The sequence below is a fragment of the Aulostomus chinensis genome, chromosome 20 (assembly GCF_037954235.1).
Source record: "Aulostomus chinensis isolate RoL2024-O1b breed Wild chromosome 20, RoL_Achi_v1.0, whole genome shotgun sequence".
NCBI classification, from domain to species: domain Eukaryota; kingdom Metazoa; phylum Chordata; class Actinopteri; order Syngnathiformes; family Aulostomidae; genus Aulostomus; species Aulostomus chinensis.
Window position 1 is genome coordinate 25,150,934 of NC_141339.1, and position 22,686 is coordinate 25,173,619.

The window sequence follows — 22,686 nt, forward strand, 5'->3', positions numbered from 1 at the left end:
AGGTGGTCAGCCGCCAGTCACCAGCTCCCCGTGGCAACGTGTAGAAACACCCTGAGATGGCGTGCAGCACCTGGGTCCCGCCCCAGTGGGACTGCGTGAGTCCTGCTGCACTCGGCCCTGCTTGTGTGTCAGCGGTTGTGGGATGCATCCCAGCTTCCTGCCATTTATGGCCGATCCTGACTTCCTGTTTCCTGTGTTCCCTCGGCCTCCAGACAAAAGATCCATCAGGCTGCGACGAGACGCGAGGATCCTTGAGGGTGACCTTAGGTCATGTTCCCACCCTCCGTAGAACGCAGCGCACCTGTGTGCTGAGCCCTCAGCACTGACATCATCAGAGCAGCTCTGACATCACTGGACCATGCCCCCCCCTGCTCTGACATCACTGGACCATGCCCCCCCCTCAGCCATCTTTTGTCTGCTGATCTCATCGGCCATCTGCTGCCCCTCCTCCACGTGCGAACAGGAACAATAGCGCCCCCCCCCCCACTGCGTGAGCGGCCATATTGGAGGGGTTCATCTGGGAGTGTGTTTGGAGGAATGCCACCTGTTCTTCTTCCATATGTATGAGGTCAGGTCTCTGAACACGCCGTGACCTCGGTGGCGAGGACATTTTCACGTCCACCTGCACACTGGTTCTCTCTTAGTGGGGGAACGCCTGCAAATCTACTACATCAGTAAGTTCATTTCTCTGGAGTTACTTCCTGTCACATGCTTCCTGACTGTGTTGTTGCTCGTCAATGGACCCGCCTGCATCTCCATGGCAACAGGCCCATCCAAGAGTAACCAAACATAAAGAGCTAAAGTTTAGAGGATGGCTTGATGCCAGCAACTCGCCGTCTCCCTCCTCCCTCCATCCAGCTGTTCACTGTTTCCTGTCTTGTTTCAATGCAAGGGGTCAAAGGTCGAGATGCATTTGAGGGTCGGCAGCACATTGTGTTGCCGTGGCTCCACCCCCTCCCCCTGCACAGGGACAGGATGGGTGTCGCCAGGCTGAACTTGCTGTTAAAAATGCTTCAAATCCTTTCTGACCTTTGACCTCAGGGATCTGGGGCCGATGTGTTCTGACCGAAGCTTGAGAAAGAAGAACTTTTTATTTTATGACTGAAGTCAGGGCTCTGCTCTTCTTCAGTGGTGGATTTATGGTGGTCGACTGTGGTTCTGGATTCAAGTCAGACGAGTCACATGACTTGCCGAGTTTGCTGTAAACACCCGTAGATGAGATGAGTCCCTGGAGTCTCCCCCATGAGTGGCAGAAGGATGGAGGCTGATGGAGGCAGATTGTTTGATGAGGCGATGACGCAGCAGATCCATTAGTAGGCCGGATTTATTTCCTGCTCAGAGAAATTGACCTGACACGATAGTGAGGAACACTTTCACAGGTGAAGAGGAGGAGGAGGAGGAGGAGGAGGAGGACGTCCGGTCCTGGGGGGTGGAGCCGCCGGAGCAGGAACACAAGACACAGAGAAAAGAACTGTGAAGAAAACCAAAATAAACAGGAGAGAAAGGGGGAGGGAGGGAGGAGGGAGGGAGAGAGCCTGAGCGGAGACGTCATGGAGCTTTGAAGGGGGGGGTACAAAAAGAAACTGTGTTGAAGCCCCGCCCCCCCCCCCAAAAAAAACCCCACACACACACACGCACACACACACAGATGAGGAGTGGAGCAAACGACACAGACACTGGAGAGGGAGGGAGGGACAGAGAGAGAGAGGGAGGGAGGGGGACGAGCAGCTTCAGTCGTGACGGAGACGCGGCGGGACGGAGGAGGCTGCGGGCGCCCCGAGGATCAACCCTGAACGGTAAAACTCTTCTTCTTCATCACCGTCAGTACTCAGGGCTCGAACCCGCGGCTGGTACCGTCCTGAGGAAAGTTCGCGTGTGACGAGCTTCGGAGCCTCGCGCGGTCCTGGTTCTGGTCGCTATTGTCTCCAACAGTTCGGAAGTTCAGTGTTTGACATCCCCACCAACTCCCGTCACATCGCAGGCATCATAAATCGACCCCAGAATCCCGGTGAAGGATCGCGGTGATCCGCGCGCCCACAGCTCCAGCACCTGCAGGAGGAAAGGAACTGGTTTGGTTCCTAATTCGTCCGTTGTTATTTTAGTTTCACGTAAAACTTTAGTCATTTCCATCAAAATACAAACTTTGTAGACCAGAAGGTGAAAAAAGCTGTTCAAATGGTTATTGTTGATATTAAATATTTTTATTCCCCTCATAGTGACCAGCATGTTACTGGGATAGCTAACGCTGCTAGCTGCTCTGGCTCTGCTGGGTGCTTGTCTCGATCATATGACCCTCAACAGCGCCCCCTATGGTAGAAAACTGGGATGTCGTTCTTTTCTTTTTTGGCAAAATAAAATGGTGCAATTCCTCATCTTCATTCCTGCTAGAGGCTAAAACATTTAAACTCAAGTTTAAATCAGTGTTCTCTCTTTGATGATGTCATCATTACAGATCCTTCCAGGCTGCGATGGGAAACGCCGACAGTCACACCAGCGCCATCTCAACTGCCTCCTGCTCGCTCAGGTTCTCCTCCCGAAAGGACGCGGTGCCGTCAGCTCGCAGCTGGTGGAAGAGCATCCAGGGAGGCAGCAGGAGTCTGGGGAGGAGCCACCCCTTCCAAGACACTGCCTGCTCGCCATTCAACTCCTGGCAGTACGAGCATGCATCCGATGGAGTCAGAGGAGGCACCGACCCGACAGATGGAGCTCCTCCAAGGTACAGGAGTCCGTTTGGTGCGGGAAACTCTGAGAGTGGCGGCAGCCCCAAAGTGCTGCTTAGCAAAGATGGCAGCATGCGTGTGGAGTTCTCCAATGCCAGGGTCATGCCAGTAGAGACGCAGGGCCACGCCGCCATCCCTGCCACCGCCCCGGCGGAAGAGCCCTCCCTCCGTACCAGCAAGGGCAGCTCTTTCAGCTCCGAAGACTCTTGGTACGACTCGCCATGGGGGAACGCCATCGAGCTGGTTGACAGCGTGTTCACCTGTGGTGAGAGTGTGGATGACAGCAGTGGGTATGCCACCTATTCCTCCACCCACACGGTGGAGACAGGCGCCAGCCACACCTTCTTCTCAGCTCCGGCGGATGACGTTTCTCCAGGATTAGGTTCTGGCGCCCTCTTCACCTCTACCGCCCAGTACACCAGCTGCTCCACCGGGCGGACGGAGGACAGCGGCATCGGCGACTCGGTGATCCTCCAACCGGAGCGAAGAGACTTAAGTGTGACATCAGTGGACAGTATTTACACCGGCATCAGCCCGCTACCTGCCTTCCCCACGACCCCTCAGTCTCCTAGGACTGCCTCCACTTCCTCAACGGCGCTGGATGATGTCATCATGGAAGAGGGGTCAGGGGGAGGAGGCGTGCAGCGATACACTTCCTACACACTACCCCACTGCAGGGCGGAGCCTTTTAGTGTTGCTTCCACCGCCCCCCCCAGGAACAATCGCAAAGACTTTCTGAAGAGCCGAATCAGACAACTGAGTGACTGGACGGGGAGTCTGAGCCGGAAGAAGAGGCGGATCCAGGTGAGACGGATGTGTATGGGCATGTGACAGGAAGTCAGCAAACTCCAAAGGATTCTCTCTTTTTGTGCGTCAAAGCTCCTCCCACTTCCTGGCATAAGAATCTGCTCACAGTCTATTCTGATGGTTCTGGCTGGAGACGTGGTTCCTGATCCACTTCTCACTTCCTCACTCCGTCACCACGTCAACCAACATTTGGTTTATGGCCTTTGCTCTTCTTGTGGCGCTGCTGTGGTAATTCGGTCCGAAGCGTTGCAATTATGAATACAATGTAATTTTTGGGTTAAAAATGTATAGATTTAGTCATTTTTTCATATTTACTCAACACATTTTGTGCAAATAATACAGGAAGTGTTAAAGTTTTCCAGTTCTTAGCAAATGGCCTCCGTTTAAGATGTCAAACGTGCACATGGATTTGAGGGCGTGAGTCTTCAGCGCAGCAGGATGGTCATCAGAGTAGCCGTTGATCAACCTGAGGTTTTGCTCCATGTGGCGGTCCGACTGGCTCCAAACACTCCTGGGACAGGAAGTGAGCTCGTCCTGCTGATTGTAAACAGGAAGTGACAGGGCGCAGTCCCAGCGTAGGAATGTTACCTTTACACCTGCTCACTTGGGTGCCGTTAAAATCAGTGTGCCTCAGGTTTGATTCCCGATGTAGTCCAGAGACCAGGAGTGGAGGAACGTCCAGGTGGTTCTCTGGGATCTCGGTTCCTTCACCACGAGCACAATTTTGCACCTGTTGAGTTCTCTTGGGATCAAGCTTGTGATGACATCACGGTGTCGTGGTCAGTCTGACCTTTTGTCTGGTTTCTCTTCAGGAGCCGCTCAGCAACGAGGGTTTCATTAACAGACCGGACGCCAGCACCTTGTGGTCCTGCAACCCTCTACATGCCATGAATCAGAACCAGAACCAGAAACAGCTCTCTCTGGCCCCCTGTGTCTCCACCAGAAGCCTGAACCAGAACCAGAGCGGTGACGCCCAGCGGCAGGACATCTACCAGAACTTCATGCATGAGCTGGAGATGGGCTGCAGCTGGACCGAGCCGTCAGAGGGCGATGGTGATGATTACGATGATGACAATGATGATGATGGTGGTGATGAAGAGGAGGAGGAGGAGGAGGAGGAGATGGACGGGGGGAGGGGTGGCAGGGAGCAGCTGGACATCATGATGGAGAAGGAGCAGGGCGTGGTGCGGCGGGTTGGCCGGCTCTCGTTTAAGCCTCTCATGACCGTCAACAAGGACAGGAAGCTGGAGCTGGTGGCCCGGCGCCGCTGGAGGCACTATTGGGTCACACTGAAGGGTACGCCACGCCGCCGTGACCTCATAGAGCAGGGAAACACAATAGACAAAGAAAAAGTTGAGATGTAACAAACTGATGCTTCAAGGTTATTTATTAACATGTATCCGAAGCGTGTAATTAGAATATAAAAACTGATTGGTCAGCAATGCAGTGCTCTTCTGAAGGGGGCGTGGTCTCTTTAAACTTTCAGCCCCAGGGATGTGACAAGTGATGATGTTGTGGTGTCTTGCCAGGTTGCTCTCTGCTGTTTTATGAAACATACGTGAAGAACGGCGGTGCCGAGCACAAGCTGTCTCCACGCTACGCCCTGATGGCCGACGACAGCATTGTCCAGGGCGTCCCTGAACACCCCAGGAGGGAGCACGTCTTCTGTCTCAGCAACGCTTACGGAGACGTCTACCTGTTCCAGGTGAGAGGAAGACGCACATGGATGGAACGTACGGCCAGTTCTGTTCTCGTGGTGACTCCGACATGCCAGCATCCTCACTGACACGAGACGGACATTTATCGTGGATTTTGTGGATCATGACAACGATTCTCGTTTCCAGTTTCTTCTACTGATTATTTTATATTTAAAATAGTCAGGTACTTTCCTGAAGGTACTGAAACCCTGGCCACCATCCAGGTTCAGTCGGTCAGTCAGTCCTGGTTGGGGTTTTCAGGAAATGTGCGGTTCTTTCCAAAGCTGAATCGATCGCTGGCTGCCTTCCTTTCCTCGGCTGTGGCTCTGGACGTGGAGGCGAGCCGATGAAGGAGTGTTGGAGAACTTGCAGCTTCTCTCAACTCCCAGCCGTTGGGGCCTGTGGACATGCAGAGTCCTGAAAGATGTTTGACTTGGTAATGACAGCGTTGGTGTGAGCATTTCCTGCCAGTGCTGCCTCCCCGACACATGCATGAAACACTCGCCTGATGCGGAGCGGAGCGGCAGAGTTTGGACAGGAGACGAAAAAGAAGACGGAAGAAATGATGCAAATCATTAGATGTAGAGGCTCGGATCGGACGCTGGGGAAGCCGGCTCCTTTAGCAGGTGTGAACTCCGGCTGTGTCTCGGTCTAAGCATCTTCAAATGACAACCAGCACTGGCAGGGTCAAAGGTCGCAATGCTACAAAAGTAGTGGAAACATATTTGTGGTCCACTTCAACACACTCTTGTCTCACGTTTACGAGCTCAGAAAGCACTTTGTGTTGTTGCCACTCAGCTGTCCAGCGTTGACTGAGACGAATCAGCTCCTTCCCCAGGTCCCCGGAGGAGCTGGAGATGGAGGGTGAAGGCTCCGTAATGGCGGGCGTGACACCTTGCAGGCAATTACCTCAGCAAATGTTTGTGTTTACGACAGTGTGACGGTTAACGTTTCCTTCCTCAAGCACAGCGGTGTCATGAAATGTTTCGTTGCCAGAAGACTTGATTGTCTAATGTGTCTGAAGTCTCACCAGGTTTGTCTTGTTCTCGTCTAATAAGTTAAATGTCTGTTAGCTGAACGCGACTTCGCCCGTCTCGTCCTCCTTCCAGGCCACCAACCAGACTGACCTGGAGAACTGGGTGACAGCGATCCACTCGGCCAGCGCTGCCCAGCAAGCGCGGCGTCAGGGGAAGGACAACACGCTGCGCTTCCTGCGTTGCCAGAGCCGCTCGCTGCTGCACAAGATCGACATCGATGGAAAGATGAAGAAGATGGCAGAGCTGCAGCTGTCAATCATCAAAGAGCACAAGAGCAGGAAGGCGGTGGAGAGCCAGGTGGGTGGAGCGTCACGGGGTCAGCTCTCCTCAGAGTCCTGTGCAGGTGGTGGCATGGTGGCAGAGCTTTTAGGGGCCGAATGAGAGTTCTCCTCCATTTGTGAGTGTGTGTGTGTGTGTGTGTGTGTGTGTGTGTGTGTGTGTGTGAGCCTCCAGCTCTATCAGGCTCCAGGTAACAAGGGTGTGGCTCAAGGCTCTGTGATTGGTCCCAGGTAGACTGAATGTGCTGTCATGCTGTGAGAATGAAGCATTGTGGGTAATGGTGACTTCTCTGGGTTCAGATCCAGCAGTGGGAGCAGAACCTGGAGAAACTGAACCTGGATGTGTTCCGGCTGCGCTGCTACCTGGCGAGCCTGCAGGGCAGTGAGCTGCCTAACCCCAAGAGCCTCCTCGCCGTGGCCAGCCGGCCCTCCAAGAGCATGCTGGGACGTCTGGGCGTCTTCTCAGTGTCCTCCTTCCACGCTCTGGTGAGATCCGCCGCCGTAGTTTCCCAGCATGCATCCACAAGAAAAGGAAGTATTTGTATCAGCCTGACACAGTCGAAGTTCAGAACTCTTTGACGGATGCTGTTCTTAGGTGTGCAGTCGAGATGAGGCCACCCTGAGGGGGCGGCGGCTGTCATCAGCTGGAAACCCTCGGTGGCGAGGGCTGCCATACTCTCTGAGGACATTGGATGGACCGAGCGGACGCTGCAGGCACCAGGTGACATGCTGCGCTGAAGCCCTTGATTTTTTTTTTTGTACAAAAATCAGCGCTGTGACTGAATAGGGTGCCTTTTGAAATCTGACTTCCTTCAACCTGCAGCTGCTTCTGCTTCACGTGTCCTCCTCCTTCCCCACACTGCCATGTTTCCAGGTGTCACATGTGAAAGTAAACTGCTGTTTGTTGCTGGCGGAGCTGATGATGTCACTGATGCTTTCGCTTGAGCCGATGTGGAGTTAGGAAGCAGCTGGAGGCTAGCAAGCCTCACTGGCAGTCAGGCTGTGTTGTGGGTAATGTAGTGAAGCATGTGCTAATGCATCACACATGTCTCACATCCAGTGAAGCCCAACTGGATCAGAGCTGTAAAGCTGCTGAGTCGTCATAAAGCGTCTGCATAAATGCCGTCGGGTTGCTGTTAACATGCTGCCGTGAAAACTCAGACTCAATGGACTTGTCAGAAAGATGAAGGGCGGAGCTAACGTTGGCTGATGTCATCGTTTCCCTCCTGGCTGGTGAAAGTGTTCCACGTTACGATCGGTTCCAGTAGAATTCCTCTTGATGAACGTCCATGGATGAGGAGGAAGTTGCCGAGGGTCATTCTGCTGTTGAACGACTTCATCACGACATGTTTCAGACTTTGAATGTATTTGAGGAGGTTAGACGAGTTGTCCTTGTTAGCAGTCTACCTGGGAGCATGAAGCCAGCACGCACCAACAGGCGCGAGGCCATGTGACACAAACTGCTTGAAAACCCCCTCCAGATTATCCCACGTCTGAACTAGAAAGAGCTCAATTTGGAAGAAGGATGAAAATCCATCTGGACTCCAAATCAGACATTGTTGTGCTGTGAATATCAGGGTTTGTAAGGGTAGCCAGTGACGCTCAGCCAATCACAGCCCGGGATTCATCTCAACAAACAACGCTTAGACAGTTGCTGGTGTGAGAAATGGACTTAAATCTTTAAATGAGCAAGTTTGTGTTTGAATGTTTTTGAACTCTGTGTGTGTGTGTGTCCAGAGGCAGGCATGTGTGACCAGACTCAGGGAGGTGGCGCCCTCTGCAGGCAGTCCACCAGCTCTTCATGTGAGTTTCTTGCTTAACATTGATGCCAGTTCAGTTTTTGGTGGAATTATGACTCCACACTCATGTGACCTGGATGCTGGTCACATGAGTGCAGTGCTCAGCTGATTCCATCATGACTTCACCCTTGTATGTGTTGCTTTCATATTTTCTAGCCTGATTTGGTGAAATGAAAATCAACGTGAATGATGAGACGATGACATGATGAGACGATGACATGATGAGACGATGACATGATGACACGATGACATGATGAGACGATGACATGATGAGACGGTGACATGATGAGACGGTGACATGATGAGATGGTGACATGATGAGACGGTGACATGATGAGACGATGACATGATGAGACGATGACATGATGAGACGATGACATGATGACACGATGACATGATGACATGATGAGACGATGACATGATGAGACGATGACATGATGAGACGATGACATGATGAGATGATGACATGATGAGACGATGACATGATGAGACGATGACATGATGAGACGATGACATGATGAGACGATGACATGATGAGACGATGACATGATGAGACGATGACATGATGACACGATGACATGATGACACGATGACATGATGACACGATGACATGATGAGACGGTGACATGATGAGACGGTGACATGATGAGACAATGACATGATGACATGATGAGACGATGACATGATGAGACGATGACAGGATGAGACGATGACATGATGAGATGATGTCATGATGAGACGATGACATGATGAGACGATGACATGATAACATGATGAGACGATAACATGATGACACGATGACATGATGACACGATGACATGATGACACGATGGCATGATGAGACGGTGACATGATGAGACGATGACATGATGAGACGATGACATGATGAGACGGTGACATGATGAGACGATGACATGATGAGACGGTGACATGATGAGACGATGACATGATGAGACGGTGACATGATGAGACGATGACATGATGAGACGATGACATGATGAGATGATGAGACGATGACATGATGAGACAATGACATGATGAGTCAATGACATGATGACACGATGACAGGATGACATGATGAGACGGTGACATGATGAGACGATGGCATGATGAGATGATGACACGATGAGACGATGACATGATGAGACGATGACATGATGACACGATGACAGGATGACATGATGAGACGATGACATGATGACACGATGACATGATGAGACGATGACATGATGAGATGATGACACGATGAGACGACGACATGATGAGACGATGAGACAATGACATGATGAGACAATGACATGATGACACGATGACAGGATGACATGATGAGACGGTGACATGATGAGACGATGGCATGATGAGATGATGACACGATGAGACGATGACATGATGAGACGATGACATGATGAGATGATGACACGATGAGACGATGACACGATGAGACGATGACATGATGAGACGATGACATGATGAGACGATGACATGATGAGACGATGACAGGATGAGATGATGACACGATGAGACGATGACACGATGAGACGATGACATGATGAGACAATGACATGTTGAGACGATGACATGATGAGACGATGACACGATGAGACAATGACATGATGACATGATGAGACAATGACTTGATGAGACAATAACATGATGAGACGATAACATGATGAGACGATGACATGATGAGACGGTGACTTGATGAGACAATAACATGATGACACGATGACATGATAACCTGACTCCTGGTGTCTCCGTCAGGTTCCTGGCGAGCAGCGAATCTCAGATGTTAATGTATTCACTCTGCAAGTCTGCCGCCAGGACGTAGCGCAGGAGTTGGGTGAGAAAATGACATCACACACTACGTCACTGTCAGAACCTCAACGTCTCTTCAGGGTCGAAGCGTCAGACGCACGTTTGAACGAGTGATCATGTGGTGGGTTCGGGTTTTGCGAATCATCACCAGAGATTCAGATAGGGTTAGTAATAAAAATAGTAATAATTGTAATAATAATGGTAATAATAATAATGGTAATAATAATAGTAGTAATAATAGTAATAGTAATAATAATAGTCGTAATAATAGTAATAATAGTAATAATAATCATAATAGTAATAGTAATAATAGTAATAGTGATAATAATGTATTTGTACAGCACTTTTCATCCAAGAAATTGTATCAAAGTGTTTTACAGAAAGATTGAAATGCTAGAAAAACATCACAAATCAGGATCATAAAATCAGGTAAATAGCAGTAAAAATTAAAGCTATTAAAAGATCATGTATGATCAGTCAGAACAGCGTATTAAGAATCACAGTAATGAAGAAAACAAATTAAAAGGGAAGTAAAACGTAGCAATAAAATAAGATAAAGAAAAGTGAAATTAAATTCATAGATAAAAGTGCAGCAAGAACAACGTTCATTAAAGGAGTGGAAAAGGTGGAGGCCGTTCATGGGTGGAGCCACAGTCAGGCTGCGACACCGACCGTCTACTGCTGCTGCCGGGATCCTCAGCAAACCAGCAGCAGATGATGGCGGTGTTCTAGAGGGCGTGTAGCCAACGAGGGAGTTAGCAATGGAGCGTGGCCCCTCCACATATGGGCTTTAAGGAGGAGGACCTTACCTTCAGCTCTGAAAGGTACAGCAAGCCGGAGCAGGGCATCGACACCTGGACGAATGTGTTCTGTCCTTGGTTTGGGATGAGCTGGAGTCTCAGTGCTTCTTGTCGGGAGGCCAGTAAAAAGTGCATCACAGTCCTTGAGTCTACTTGAGGTGAAGGGTGAATCCGTTTCTCAGCATTTGTTCGGTTTACGAGCGGCCGCACCTTTGCTGTGTTTCTGAGGTGGAAAAAGGATGTTTCGGTCACCTTGTTAATGTGGGAGCCGCAGCTCCGGCCTGAACCTCAGATAAACCGAGACTTGGGACCCCAGGTTTGGTGCTCGGCGTTCGAATCCCCCAGATTACTAAATAGTGCGACGAGCAGAACTTCAGTTTTATCCTCGTTTCTTGAGAAGTCATTGCTCATCCGTTTGTTTATTGCCAGTAGACGATTGGTGATGGTGTGAGCAGCTGCAGCATCATTTGGGTCTGCAGGTATATGCAGTTGTGTATCATCTGCGTAACTATGGAAACCTACATTGTGATGTCATGGAATAGCAGCGTGTGCAGTGAGAACAGTGATGGAGCGAGGCTGCACCACAGCCACAAATGGAAGGTTGGACATTGGCCTGTAGTCAGTCTCACACGCCGATCTAGGTTTGCTTTCTTTCAGAACGGTCTTACAGCCGCCATTTTGAAGGCACCTGGACGACGGCTGTTTGAAGAGGTGTGTTTCTGATATGCAGCTCATGACTGGAGACGCGAGCGAACACCCATTTAAAGAGTTCTGCGGGTTCAGGTTCACTGCATGAGGGCGAGGAGTTGCATTCAGTGACAGTTTTGCAAAGCACACTTAGTGTGACACAGGAGACTGTTGCCATGGTTACATTTCAGGGTTGAAGGTCTTCTGTGTGTGCACCTGTCGTAATGCTGCCTCTGACTGAGCTTGTTTTGTTGTTGAAGAAGCGCGCGAGCTCTGGAGTCCCCAGCCGTCTCCCTGATGATGTCATGACAGCCTCAGCTTTGTCACCTAGGAACCTCTTCTGAACCACAAGTTCCCTTTTAGTTCTAGTTGAGGTTTTCTCAGCCTCAAAAATACACAGTGATGATCAGCTGGTAACTGCTAACTCGGTCACTGGGACGGTACAGATGTTTAATTCAGGTGTTATCACTAAGTCCAGTGGGTTACCGTGTTGGTGACCAATTGTAACCTGAGTTAGAGCAAAAAACTGGAGCCCCACACATCAGTCAGACTCACAAATCGGACGATTCATGGGTGGAAGAGGGGCTCGGTGAGATTTAGTTGATGGTTGTTTTGCGCGGTGGAATCGGAGGGGCTGGATGATGGAGGAGGCTGAGAGGAGAACATATGGGATTTGGTGGTGGTTCTGTTGGGTTCTAGTGTTGACAAGATTGTTCATCCTGTCGGTGACATCCATGACTGAATGGAGAGTGGACGGGTGGGTGGGGTCTCCTGTTCGGGCCGGGGGAGGCTCCTCTTGCTGGGGGGTTGATGCTGACGTCAAAGCCTGTCTTTCCTGGTCAGTCTTCATCTCTGGCAGTAGCAGTTGTTCTCGTCTCATCTGTTGATTTGGGTTGTCTCGCCGCTCGTCCTTGGCACTGGCGAGACAGAGAGTGGGGCTGCTGGTGTCCCATGCACAAAATAAAATACGTTGGAGCTCAACAACTGTACTCCCGACTTATTAAGGCAGAGTCCATCGGTCCTAAAGGTGCCTGGGTTCGCACAAAATGTTGAAATTGTCAATGAGGTTCACTGATTGAGCGGCACAGGTATCTCTGAGCCACCTGTCAATCATCATCAGCCGGCTGAACCTCTCATCTCCTCGTCCAGCTGGAGGGCCGCTGATAAACACCTTCACATTCAGACGTCCAACTTTGTTTAGCAGCTCAATAAAGTCCAGTTCCAGGAGCTCAGGTTCTGGTTCGGCCACATGGAGGGCTCCTGTGAGTATGATGAGGTGTCATTGTTGGATGCTCAGCAGCAGCAGCGTCACGATTTTCCCTGATGTCAGGCGTCGCGTCGTTGGTAAAACAGAGTGCATCCGTGTTTTTCTTGGGCACAAATATTTCATTCATTCACTGCTCCGTCACCTGCCACCGCTGTGTGAGGCCCAGTAGTTAGCGGCGCCTTGCATGGCAGCTCCACCATCAGCGAGTGTGAACGGGTGAATGAGACGACACTTTGAGTGCCGCTGAGGTAGAAAAGTGTTGTATAAAGTGAGTCCATTTACCATGATCGTCTCATGTGGTTCTAGTACTCTGATGGTGTCCAGAACAAACAGGACCAAATTCCCCATCATCACAGGGTTGGGTTCTGAGTCGTGATGTCATCACAAATAAACCAAGCGATTAACGTCACCATCCTGATGCCCTGGCAGGTTTCGCTGTGACGGGTCATGTGGACGCGGCAGGAAAGACTCACGTCTACATCAGCCATGTCGACCCACTGGGACCTCCGGCCGCAGAAGGTCAAACAAGTCAAACGTTTGTTTCTATGGTCTGATTTCTCTCATGTTTACATCATCAATTCAATGGCGAACTCCACACCTCTTGTCTGTTTCCCATCAGGCCTTGGGGCCGGAGACGAGGTTGTGGCAGTGAATGGGGCTCTGGTGTCGGGACTGGACCTGGACCTGATGCAGGGTCTCTTCAGCCATCTGGAGCTGCAGCTGCTGCTCAGGAGAGACCAGTCACCTGACCTCGCTGACCCCTGCCGGCCGCCACCCCCACCTCCCACCCACCCATTCTGGACTGCAGGTATCATGACACTGCCATTCCAGTTCATGACATCATCATTCTGACATCACGCTACGCAGAAGAGGGATTCTTACAGCTATTTAATGAGATTTTTAATTTTAACCACATGATCTCGTGATGTCACAGACTCATCTCCTGATGATGATGTCCCACCTCCTTTCTTCAATGATGTCATGGCGAGGATATGTGGGGGCAGCGAGCAGGTGAGCGGTGGTCTGTGTCACCTCAACATGAAACCTGGGTTATGCTCTTTGGGACTGAACTGAATTCATATATATATATATATATATGTATATGTGTGTGTGTATATATATGTGTATATGTGTATATATATATATATATATATATATATATGTATGTATGTATGTATATATATATGTATGTATATGTGTGTGTGTATATATATGTGTATATATATATATGTGTGTGTGTATATATATGTGTATATATATATATGTGTATATATATATGTGTGTATATATATATGTATATGTGTATATATGTGTATATATATGTGTGTATATATATGTATATATATGTATATATATATATGTGTGTGTATATGTGTGTATATATATGTATATGTGTATATATATGTATATATATATGTGTGTATATATGTATATATATGTATATATGTGTGTATATATGTATATATACATATATATACACACATATATATACATATATATGTATATATGTGTGTATATATATGTGTATATATGTATATATGTGTATATATACATACATACATATATATACATACATATATACATATATATGTATGTATATGTATGTATATATATGTATATATATACATACATACATACATATATATCTATATATACATTCATATATAGATAGATAGATTTCTAGACATATAGATATAGATATGTATATATATATATATATATATATATATATATATATATATATATATATATATATATATATATATATGTCCATCTATATAACCCTCTGTAAATACCTTTCTGTTCTCTACTCTCTCTATTATTCTATCTCTTGCTATCCCGAGTTCAATTTTCGGTCCATCAACATGGAAATGTGAGTGGTATGACAATAAAGATCCTTGAATCCTTGAAACTGGAGGTCAAGGGTCACTGTGACTTGATCATGTACATAACTTTATCTCCAGAAGGTCAAAGGTCAGCTTCTCCATCTAACCCTTAAACCAGGGGTCCCCAAACTTTTTCCTGCGAGGGCCACTTAACTTCCCTTTCTCTGATGGGGGCCGGGGGCAGTTTGGAACAGAGAAAGTGTGGCGATCGCAGGGGTGCCTCAAGGTAAAAATGTCTTGTTTTCCAGAGAGCCACACCACCTAATAACCCTCTCTGGGTTCGGGTCCAGGGTTTTTTTCCTGGGGTTGCCAGATAGGAGCACAGACTGCAGGAGGGTGGACTAGAATGTCACGTTCTATGGGTGTAAGAAATAGAGACTGACTGACTGAGTTCACACCAAACATGAATGGGAATTTCACGTTTCTTTATATGAATAAATAATATAAATAATGATAATAATAATAATAATCATAATAAAGCGACGTGAAAATTCACATTCTTGTTTGGTGTGAACATTCAGGTTGCAACTAATGACTTTTTTAACAGTCGACTAGTCACCGACTATTGAAACGATTAGTCGACAAATGGGATAATTATTATTTTTTCTTAAATGTAGCATGAAGTTGATTAAATTACGTGTCAAATGATAATAAACAAGAAAGATGGTTCAAAGAAAAACACATCTTTTATTGAGTTCATTCATTTAAAACACGTTTGTCAGGCACAGTCTCAAACGCCAGAGCTCTCTTTTACAGTGAAAACACGCTTCTAAAATGTCCAATGTGTCCTAAAACCGTCCTGCTTGAATGTCCCTTGAGTCTCACGAGGAGAGTCAGACTGCGCTTCCTTCAGCTGCCCGACGGCTTCTTCAAATGTTCCTGCATCACCGCCATGACACCAAGGTCTGCTTAGCAACCGTTGCTAGTAGTCTTTTTATTCTCCGTATCCAGGCTGAAAGGCTCCAAACTTTAGATGTTCTGTTGCGCGTACCTGATGTTGACGCCGCCATTTCTGGATGTTCCCAGTCAGAGGAGAGACGCTACCGCGCATGAGCGACTCTGGCAGAGATGATAATCAAGAGAGACGCCTCACTCTGCTGGAGAAACGCGTCTGGCGGCAACAGTGGACGATGGAATTCATGGTCGACTGTTGCTATTATCGATTTTTGTTGACAAGGTCGACTAATCGTTGCAGCCCTGGTGAACACACCTGAATTGTCAATAATGAAAATAGTTCATAGCTCGTTATCAATTTTGTTATCAAATACAAACACATATGTGGAAAAAAAATCTAAATGCGTCTCTGGTATTGTTCAGGGGACCGGGCCAAATGTGGAGGCGGGCCGTATCTGGCCCGCGGGCCGTAGTTTGGGGACCACTGCCTAATATGAAAGTCTGAACTACATCCATAAGAGAGAGAGAGAGACAGATGAACCCAGCAGGAGCTTCAACTCGGATCCTCCTCCCTCAATCCTCCCTGACACCGGAGTCATGTGACATGTGATCAGCCTGCTAATCCGCCGTCTGTCAGGAGCGTCTGTTAGTCTGGGATTACTGGTGTCCACTAGCAGAACCAGAGACAACTCGTAGATGTTCCTGACCTCCTCCTTCCGCCTTCTGACCTCCACTGAGATGTGCCCATCCCCCGACTCTTTCGCCATGGGTGCTCTGTGCTGGGTGCTGCCGCTTGAGGAAGATGAGGAGGCGCTGGAGGAGGAAGAGGAGGAAGGAGAGGGGTCCTTTGCCAGCAGCGGTGGCCTGGTGAAGCATCTCTTTGGGGTGATGGAGGAGGTGGTGTGCTGCCCCGGCTGCCACTGGCTCGCTGTTGGCTGTGAGCCGCTGGTAAATATAAAGTATTGAAGAGTGGCATTCTTGCGTGCTGCATTTGAGGAACCGTGTGAGCTGTGGGCCATCACTTGGCTGTCCTTCTTCCATTAGGAAGGGGTGGCCCACAGGCCAAGCTGGCCCCCCAGCAATGACCTCTGGCCCAGATTACTGTGGTCATCGGAATTTTGAAATCAGTGGTTTTATTTCTTTGTGTCTGTGACAAACAACAATTTTGAGCTGAATTGAAGGCTTCTGTTCTCAGAGTCGTGTTCTTAGCTTTGTGTTCATGACACCAGGGCGGCCGCATCAGCTGATGTCCTTTGTTGAAGCGCAAATACGCAAAGATGAGCGCGAACAGCAGCGTGCTGCTGGTGATTCCTCTCCTTTGCTTCTCATGTGCATGACGTCACGGCGTGGCGGCCGGCTTAGGGACGTGGCTTCAGGCTGAGTTACGTGGTGTTCGGCTGAGTGACTTGGAGTCTGGCTGAGTGACGCGGCGTCTGGCTGAGTGACGCGGCGTCCTCCGGCTGCTCAGCTGGCTCTCTGCTGACGAGGTCACATCTCTCAGCATCAGCTGATCAACAACAACAAATGAGCGTTTTCTGTCTGTCCATACGAGCTGCACGCTTGTGAGTGATCACTGTGAGCTGCGGCGGGTAAACATGCTAAATGTAACGTGAGTTTTATTTGCATCCATCTTTGACAAACAGGAAGTTTGGGTTGGTGGTGAGATGAAGGTCGCTGATGCAAACCACTGTCTTTCTGACAGTAAAAAAAAAACCTGTCCTACACAATTTAACCACAAGGTGGAGCTGTGGAGGATCCAGAGTTGCAGTATTTTATCAATCAGTTGAACAATGTAGCTTTTGGTTTTAGATGTCATCTGATGGAAGGGAGCTTTGGGCCACGGCCACGCTCAAATATGGGAGTAATGATAGGCGGGGCCAGGGCTGTAAACCTGTTTGTTCCACTATGGCAGAGAAGAGGATTGTGTTATATGATGATGTCACAATTTTCCATTTTTCATGTGATGATTTTTTATTTGAAAATTAATGAGCAAAGAATTATCCTAAATTAGCAGCAACAAAAATAAAGTTGAAGACGTGTGCAGGCTCAGAAGAGTCGTTCACTCTCACGACTCTTCTCTGATCATCAGAACGTGAACCGGGTCTGCTCACTCTACCAGACCTTCCCAGAGGGCCGAGCAGTCGCGGTTGAGGTTCCCCAGAACCCTTACGGCAAAGAAGCCAGGCTACAGCCCACAAGCCCCGCCCACCTAAGTGTATGTCAGCGGCTGCGTAAAGTCATCGAGGAGCTGGTGGACACGGAGAAGTCCTATGTGAAGGTCAGTGAGATGTTTTCAAACCAGTCGAGTGATGTCATGATGCGTTATGGCGTTATCAGGTCAACATGTCTTGCCGCTCTCCTCTCAGGACCTGGTGTGTCTGTTCGACATCTACCTGACGCCGCTGCAGGCGGAGACCTTCCTCAGCAGGGACGAGGTCAGTGACCTCCTCAGGGTCCTTGATGACCTTCAAAATGAAGAAAACAAAATTTACAAATGATGCCTAAGATACCATTTGATTTTGGTGGTTAGTTGCTCTTGTGCTGCTGCTTCAGGTCTCCTGTCTTTGTAGCAAAACCGTCTTTACAGTTGATGAACAGATGTGAAACTCTCTCCCACCAGATGGAGGCGCTGTTCGGCAGTCTGCCTGAGATGTTAGACTTCCAGAGGGTTTTTCTTCAAACGCTCGAGGACAGAATCGCTTCCTGTCCAAACTTGAGCCGCCTGAAGACGCCGGAGCAGTTTAAGGTGAGGAGCGCGTCTGGTCTCAAACCAGCCACCCCAAGTCGTTCCAGCCGAGACGCTCGCCTGATGCTTCCTGTCTCCTCAGAAACTGCTCGTCTCGCTGGGGGGATCTTTTCTCTACTACGCTGACCACTTCAAGCTTTACAGCGGCTTCTGTGCCAACCACATCAAAGTCCAGAAGGTTCTGGAGAGAGGTGAGTGTTTCCACGGCGCCGCTGCTGCTGATACCTCATTCAGCAGGTTTCCTGGAGTCAAACGTACAGTAATGTTTTAATCTTGTTTGATAGCGAAGACGGACGGAGCCTTCAAGCAGTTCCTGGAGGCCAGAAACCCGACCAATCAGCACTCATCCACCCTGGAGTCGTACCTCATTAAACCTGTTCAGCGAGTCCTGAAGTACCCTCTGCTGCTCAGAGAGCTGGTGTCCCTGACGGACGCTGAGAGCCCCGAACACACACACCTGACAGGTAAAACACATGGTCAGAGGTGGTAATGACTCCTGTGGCCTTCAGGTGGCGCAAGCGGCACCACACCTGTCTCTCTGGCTGCCTGTAATTCCTCCTCATATCCACACAGAGGCGCTGAGGGCCATGGAGAGAGTGGCGAGTCACATCAATGAGATGCAGAAGATCTACGAGGATTATGGTGCCGTGTTCGAACAGCTGGTGGCCGAGCAGAGCGCCACGGACAAACAGGTGACGCTGCGGCTGTGCGTCCACTCACGGGGGCCGTTATGTCATGTACATCATCCGCATTCCTGGTGACATCTGGATTTTCTACTTTTCATTGTAAACGCTGTCGTATCCCAGCGACCATCAATGTGTCACATGTGTTAAAAAAAAGCTGGATGTTTCTCCTGTCAGGTGACAGAGATCTTGATGGGCGAGTTCCTGGTCCATTCGTCGGCGGTGTGGCTGAACCCTCTACCTTGTCTGGGACGTCTGAGGAAGGAACCTGAGCTCACACTCTTTGGTACAAAGGATACTTGTTACCATTACACAACAACACACACCTTTGTGACGTCATTTCTCCACCAAAGACTCACATCGTGCTTCACATACCAGGAAAGTTCTTGGATGTTCCTCCTGAGAGGTGCCTAGAACCCGTCTGTGGGCCTGGCGGTGACAGTGCTTGTTGCCATTTCTCCATTTCTCTGCAGTCATTCGCATTTAACATTCAGTAAAGAATAAAAGTTCCTTTCTCAGATTCTGATTGTTCAGCTCGGTGAACGGCGACTGTTTATCTGTTGCCAGTGTTCAAGCGAGCCGTCATCCTGGTTTACCGGGACACCAGCAAGCTGAAGAAGAAGATGGTGAGTTTACGAAGCCCAGGTTGACACCACTGCAGGTGTGGTTGCTATGTAGCGGCTAGGAATCCTCCGCCGCCTCTGTCATGTTGATGGAAGCATTGGCTGCTGACAACAACTGACAATCCAATCCTGTGTTGGACAGAGCGGTGCCTACTCAGCTGATCCGGACCCCTTCAGGTTCCGCTGGTTGATCCCAGTTTCAGCGGTGCAGGTCAGAGCGGCCGGCATCACAGGTCAGAGACCAGTCGCACCACTGACACAGCAAGTCAAAGTTTATAGAGTCTCCCTCACATCATGTGTGTCAAGGTGCTCTCTGACAGGTGTGTGTGTGTGTGTGTGTGTGTGTGTGCGTGTGTGTCTTAAGGGTCGGAGCGCTCATGTGTGTGGGAGCTGGTTCACTGCAGGTCGGAGGTGGAGGGACGACCAGAGACGGTGTTCCAGCTGTGCAGCAGGTAAGGACGCGTCCTCGTGGGTGCAGCGCCGCATGTGTCAGCTCATCATGCAGCACATTCAGGCAGAGTTAGCAGTTCAGGGTCAAAATCAATCAACAAAAGGTCCAAACAGTCGATGAGAGCATAAAATCAGCTGAGCGTCATTAGCATCGCGCTGCGACTTCAAACTGTGCCTGTCTCCTGATGGCGTTTCCACGTGGCAGCGTGCAGAGATGAACCAGAGCAGGAGAAGCTGGTACCAGGCTGGACGCTGGTCAGAGAACCAGAACCATGACAACTTGGAGCACAGTTGAGTGTGTAGTTGTGTCAGAGTGTGTGTTCCCGGAGGTTCTGCGTTGTATGTTCTCTGTAGTGGTTCAGTAATATGAGTGTCTGAGGACTTCTGGAGCAGCAGAACTCAGATGGTGGCACAGCTGGAGGTCTTCTAGATGAGGCTGGAGGTACTAAACTTACGGTCAGATCTTATCAGGTCCAATCAGAACCATCAAAGTCTCCAGGTGTCACTGAAAAGCCACGCCAGCCGTCAGATGGCGCCCACCAGGGGCCCCCTGGCTGCCGCTGTGCTGACCCGGTGACTGACGGCTGGATGAAGTCATGCAGCTAAGCAGCTTCAAAACATCCAGCGCCGAGGGGTCGGATTGTCTGTAAGTTTCTGTCGGTTAGAATAATGAGGGCGGTGTCAACCTGGAGGGGTCGGGTTGGGACTGAGGTCAGTGGGCTGGGGGTGTCTGAGGTGAGGTGACGGTGATGATGGTGACCTCTGCTGGTCAGCTGCAGGCTAATAGTCCGTGTGGTGTGAGATGGTGAGGTCTATGTTGGAAGAGAACAAGTTAAGATGGAGGCCGTGGCGAGGAACCGCCCACACAAGACTAAAATTGTCATGAAGAATTCAGCGCCTCCCATTTGTCATGAGACGATCAATCAGCTGTCTGAAGCCTGGACGTGAACCTCCACCTTGACTACAATCGTCTGCAGAGATCTTCACCGTGAGTTCCATCTGAAAACTAAACATCACCCATGGAAGCAACTCTTGACTTGACTCCCACCTGCATCGTTCCGCCACTTGGGGCAGCGATGAGCAAATACGTCTTGGCAATTAACTGTAAACTTTGTCTTAAAAATTGGTTCATGCGTCTGATGTTGCTGACCTGAGGACCCTTTGATGTGTGAACACTGACAGGGCAAATGACTCCCTGATGATCAAGCGACTCTACTTCAACCAGCCACTGGGGGGCGCTAAATGATTCAGTCCAACATTGAAAGTTGATTCCTGGTGTGTTTCAGAGGTTTGGAGACAAAGGCCAGTGTGCTGCGAGTCCTGCGCTGTCTCCTCCGAGACAGAGTGCCCGCCGGCTCCTGGAGGACAGACAGGATGTCCAGAGCTTACGGAGGCGACCCCTGGAGGAGACGGCAGGAGCGGCGATGCCTCTCTGACTCCCAGAGGAGGTTTCATCGGTTGCCAGATAAGACCTGTAGGTCTATCTTGGGGGAAACCTGCTCAGAGCCGCTGCTACCCAGTCACAGCGCCGCTGGAAAGAAGAGCCGTCTCTGCTCCCTCACCAGTGACCTGGAGGCTCAGCTGCAGAGCCTGAGCTTCAGCGAGGAGGATGTGGACCCGCGGCGAGACAGCAAGAAGAGACAGAGCCCCGGAGCGGGAGACTCGCTGGACCTGAGCGGCGTCCTGGAGAGAGAGTTCAGTGTCCAGAGCATGACATCGATGATCAATGAAGACTGTTTCTATGACGCCATGCTGGGACTTCAGAAGACGGTTGTTCCCACGTTACAGGGCTAAAGCTAACATGCTAACATGCCAACATGCGCAAAGCCTGAATTAGTTCAACGCATCAAGCTGGTTTTTGACTTCTTTGGTTCCCACTCTGGCATGTATTTTTAAAAATGAAGTGCATCATACATTTCCCATGATGCCATGGACCGTCTTCCATTAGAACTGAAAATATCAAGTACAAAGTTTACAAGAAATCCAACCTAGACTGAAATTGGAGTCTTTTGAGAATATCTGAAAATCTGAATTTCATTCCAACATCACAACACAAAGAACAACATGAAACTTTTAAAATGCAAAGACAAGCAGTTGTTTGTTTGTGAGGTTGAATCGACGCCGCGGGCGCCGTACGTGGATGAAGGTGTCACTGTAGAACGGCTGGTTTCCCTCCCTCGTTGTGTTGTCAGAACAAGTTTACATCAAAAACATCGATTTGAGAGCAAAACTATTGACACTAAAACAAACTCTTTCATTGAAAGTCAAACAAATACGATGAGAAAGGAACTGTGACTTCAGAAGGTTTTCGCCATCTTGCATCTTTTAGACACTCAAGTTCAACAGCAAGGAAACTTTGGTGTGGTGGTCAAGTCCAGTTTTACATTTGCAAACTTTTGGTTTCACAAATCCCAAATGGGTTTGACTTTGCTAACAACAGCAGATCCAAACGTGACCACAGGAACAAGGGTTGGACTGAACCTGCAGCGTCTTTCAT

At 49.2% G+C, this 22,686-nt stretch overlaps 1 protein-coding gene across 2 annotated transcripts; it reads left to right on the top strand.

The window, feature by feature from the left end:
• The first annotated feature begins 1,708 nt into the window (after positions 1–1,708).
• Positions 1,709–22,598, top strand: LOC147243451 (rho guanine nucleotide exchange factor TIAM2-like). 2 transcript variants are annotated; one of them, XM_086189473.1, is made up of 23 exons: positions 1,709–1,796; positions 2,453–3,524; positions 4,340–4,823; positions 5,057–5,232; positions 6,334–6,558; positions 6,840–7,025; positions 7,135–7,260; positions 8,277–8,342; positions 10,100–10,178; positions 13,337–13,426; positions 13,527–13,715; positions 13,842–13,918; positions 17,777–17,965; positions 18,054–18,122; positions 18,308–18,433; positions 18,516–18,624; positions 18,718–18,897; positions 19,007–19,125; positions 19,294–19,402; positions 19,684–19,742; positions 19,882–19,972; positions 20,104–20,191; positions 21,476–22,598. In XM_086189473.1, the coding sequence occupies exons 2-23, from the start codon at positions 2,469–2,471 to the stop codon at positions 21,981–21,983; spliced, it is 4,401 nt and encodes a 1,466-aa protein (XP_086045599.1). In that variant the 5' UTR covers positions 1,709–1,796; positions 2,453–2,468; the 3' UTR covers positions 21,984–22,598. The 2 variants fall into 2 exon arrangements, with proteins under 2 accessions (XP_086045599.1, XP_086045600.1); XM_086189474.1 differs by having other exon boundaries at positions 17,807–17,965.
• Positions 22,599–22,686: the final 88 nt, after the last annotated feature.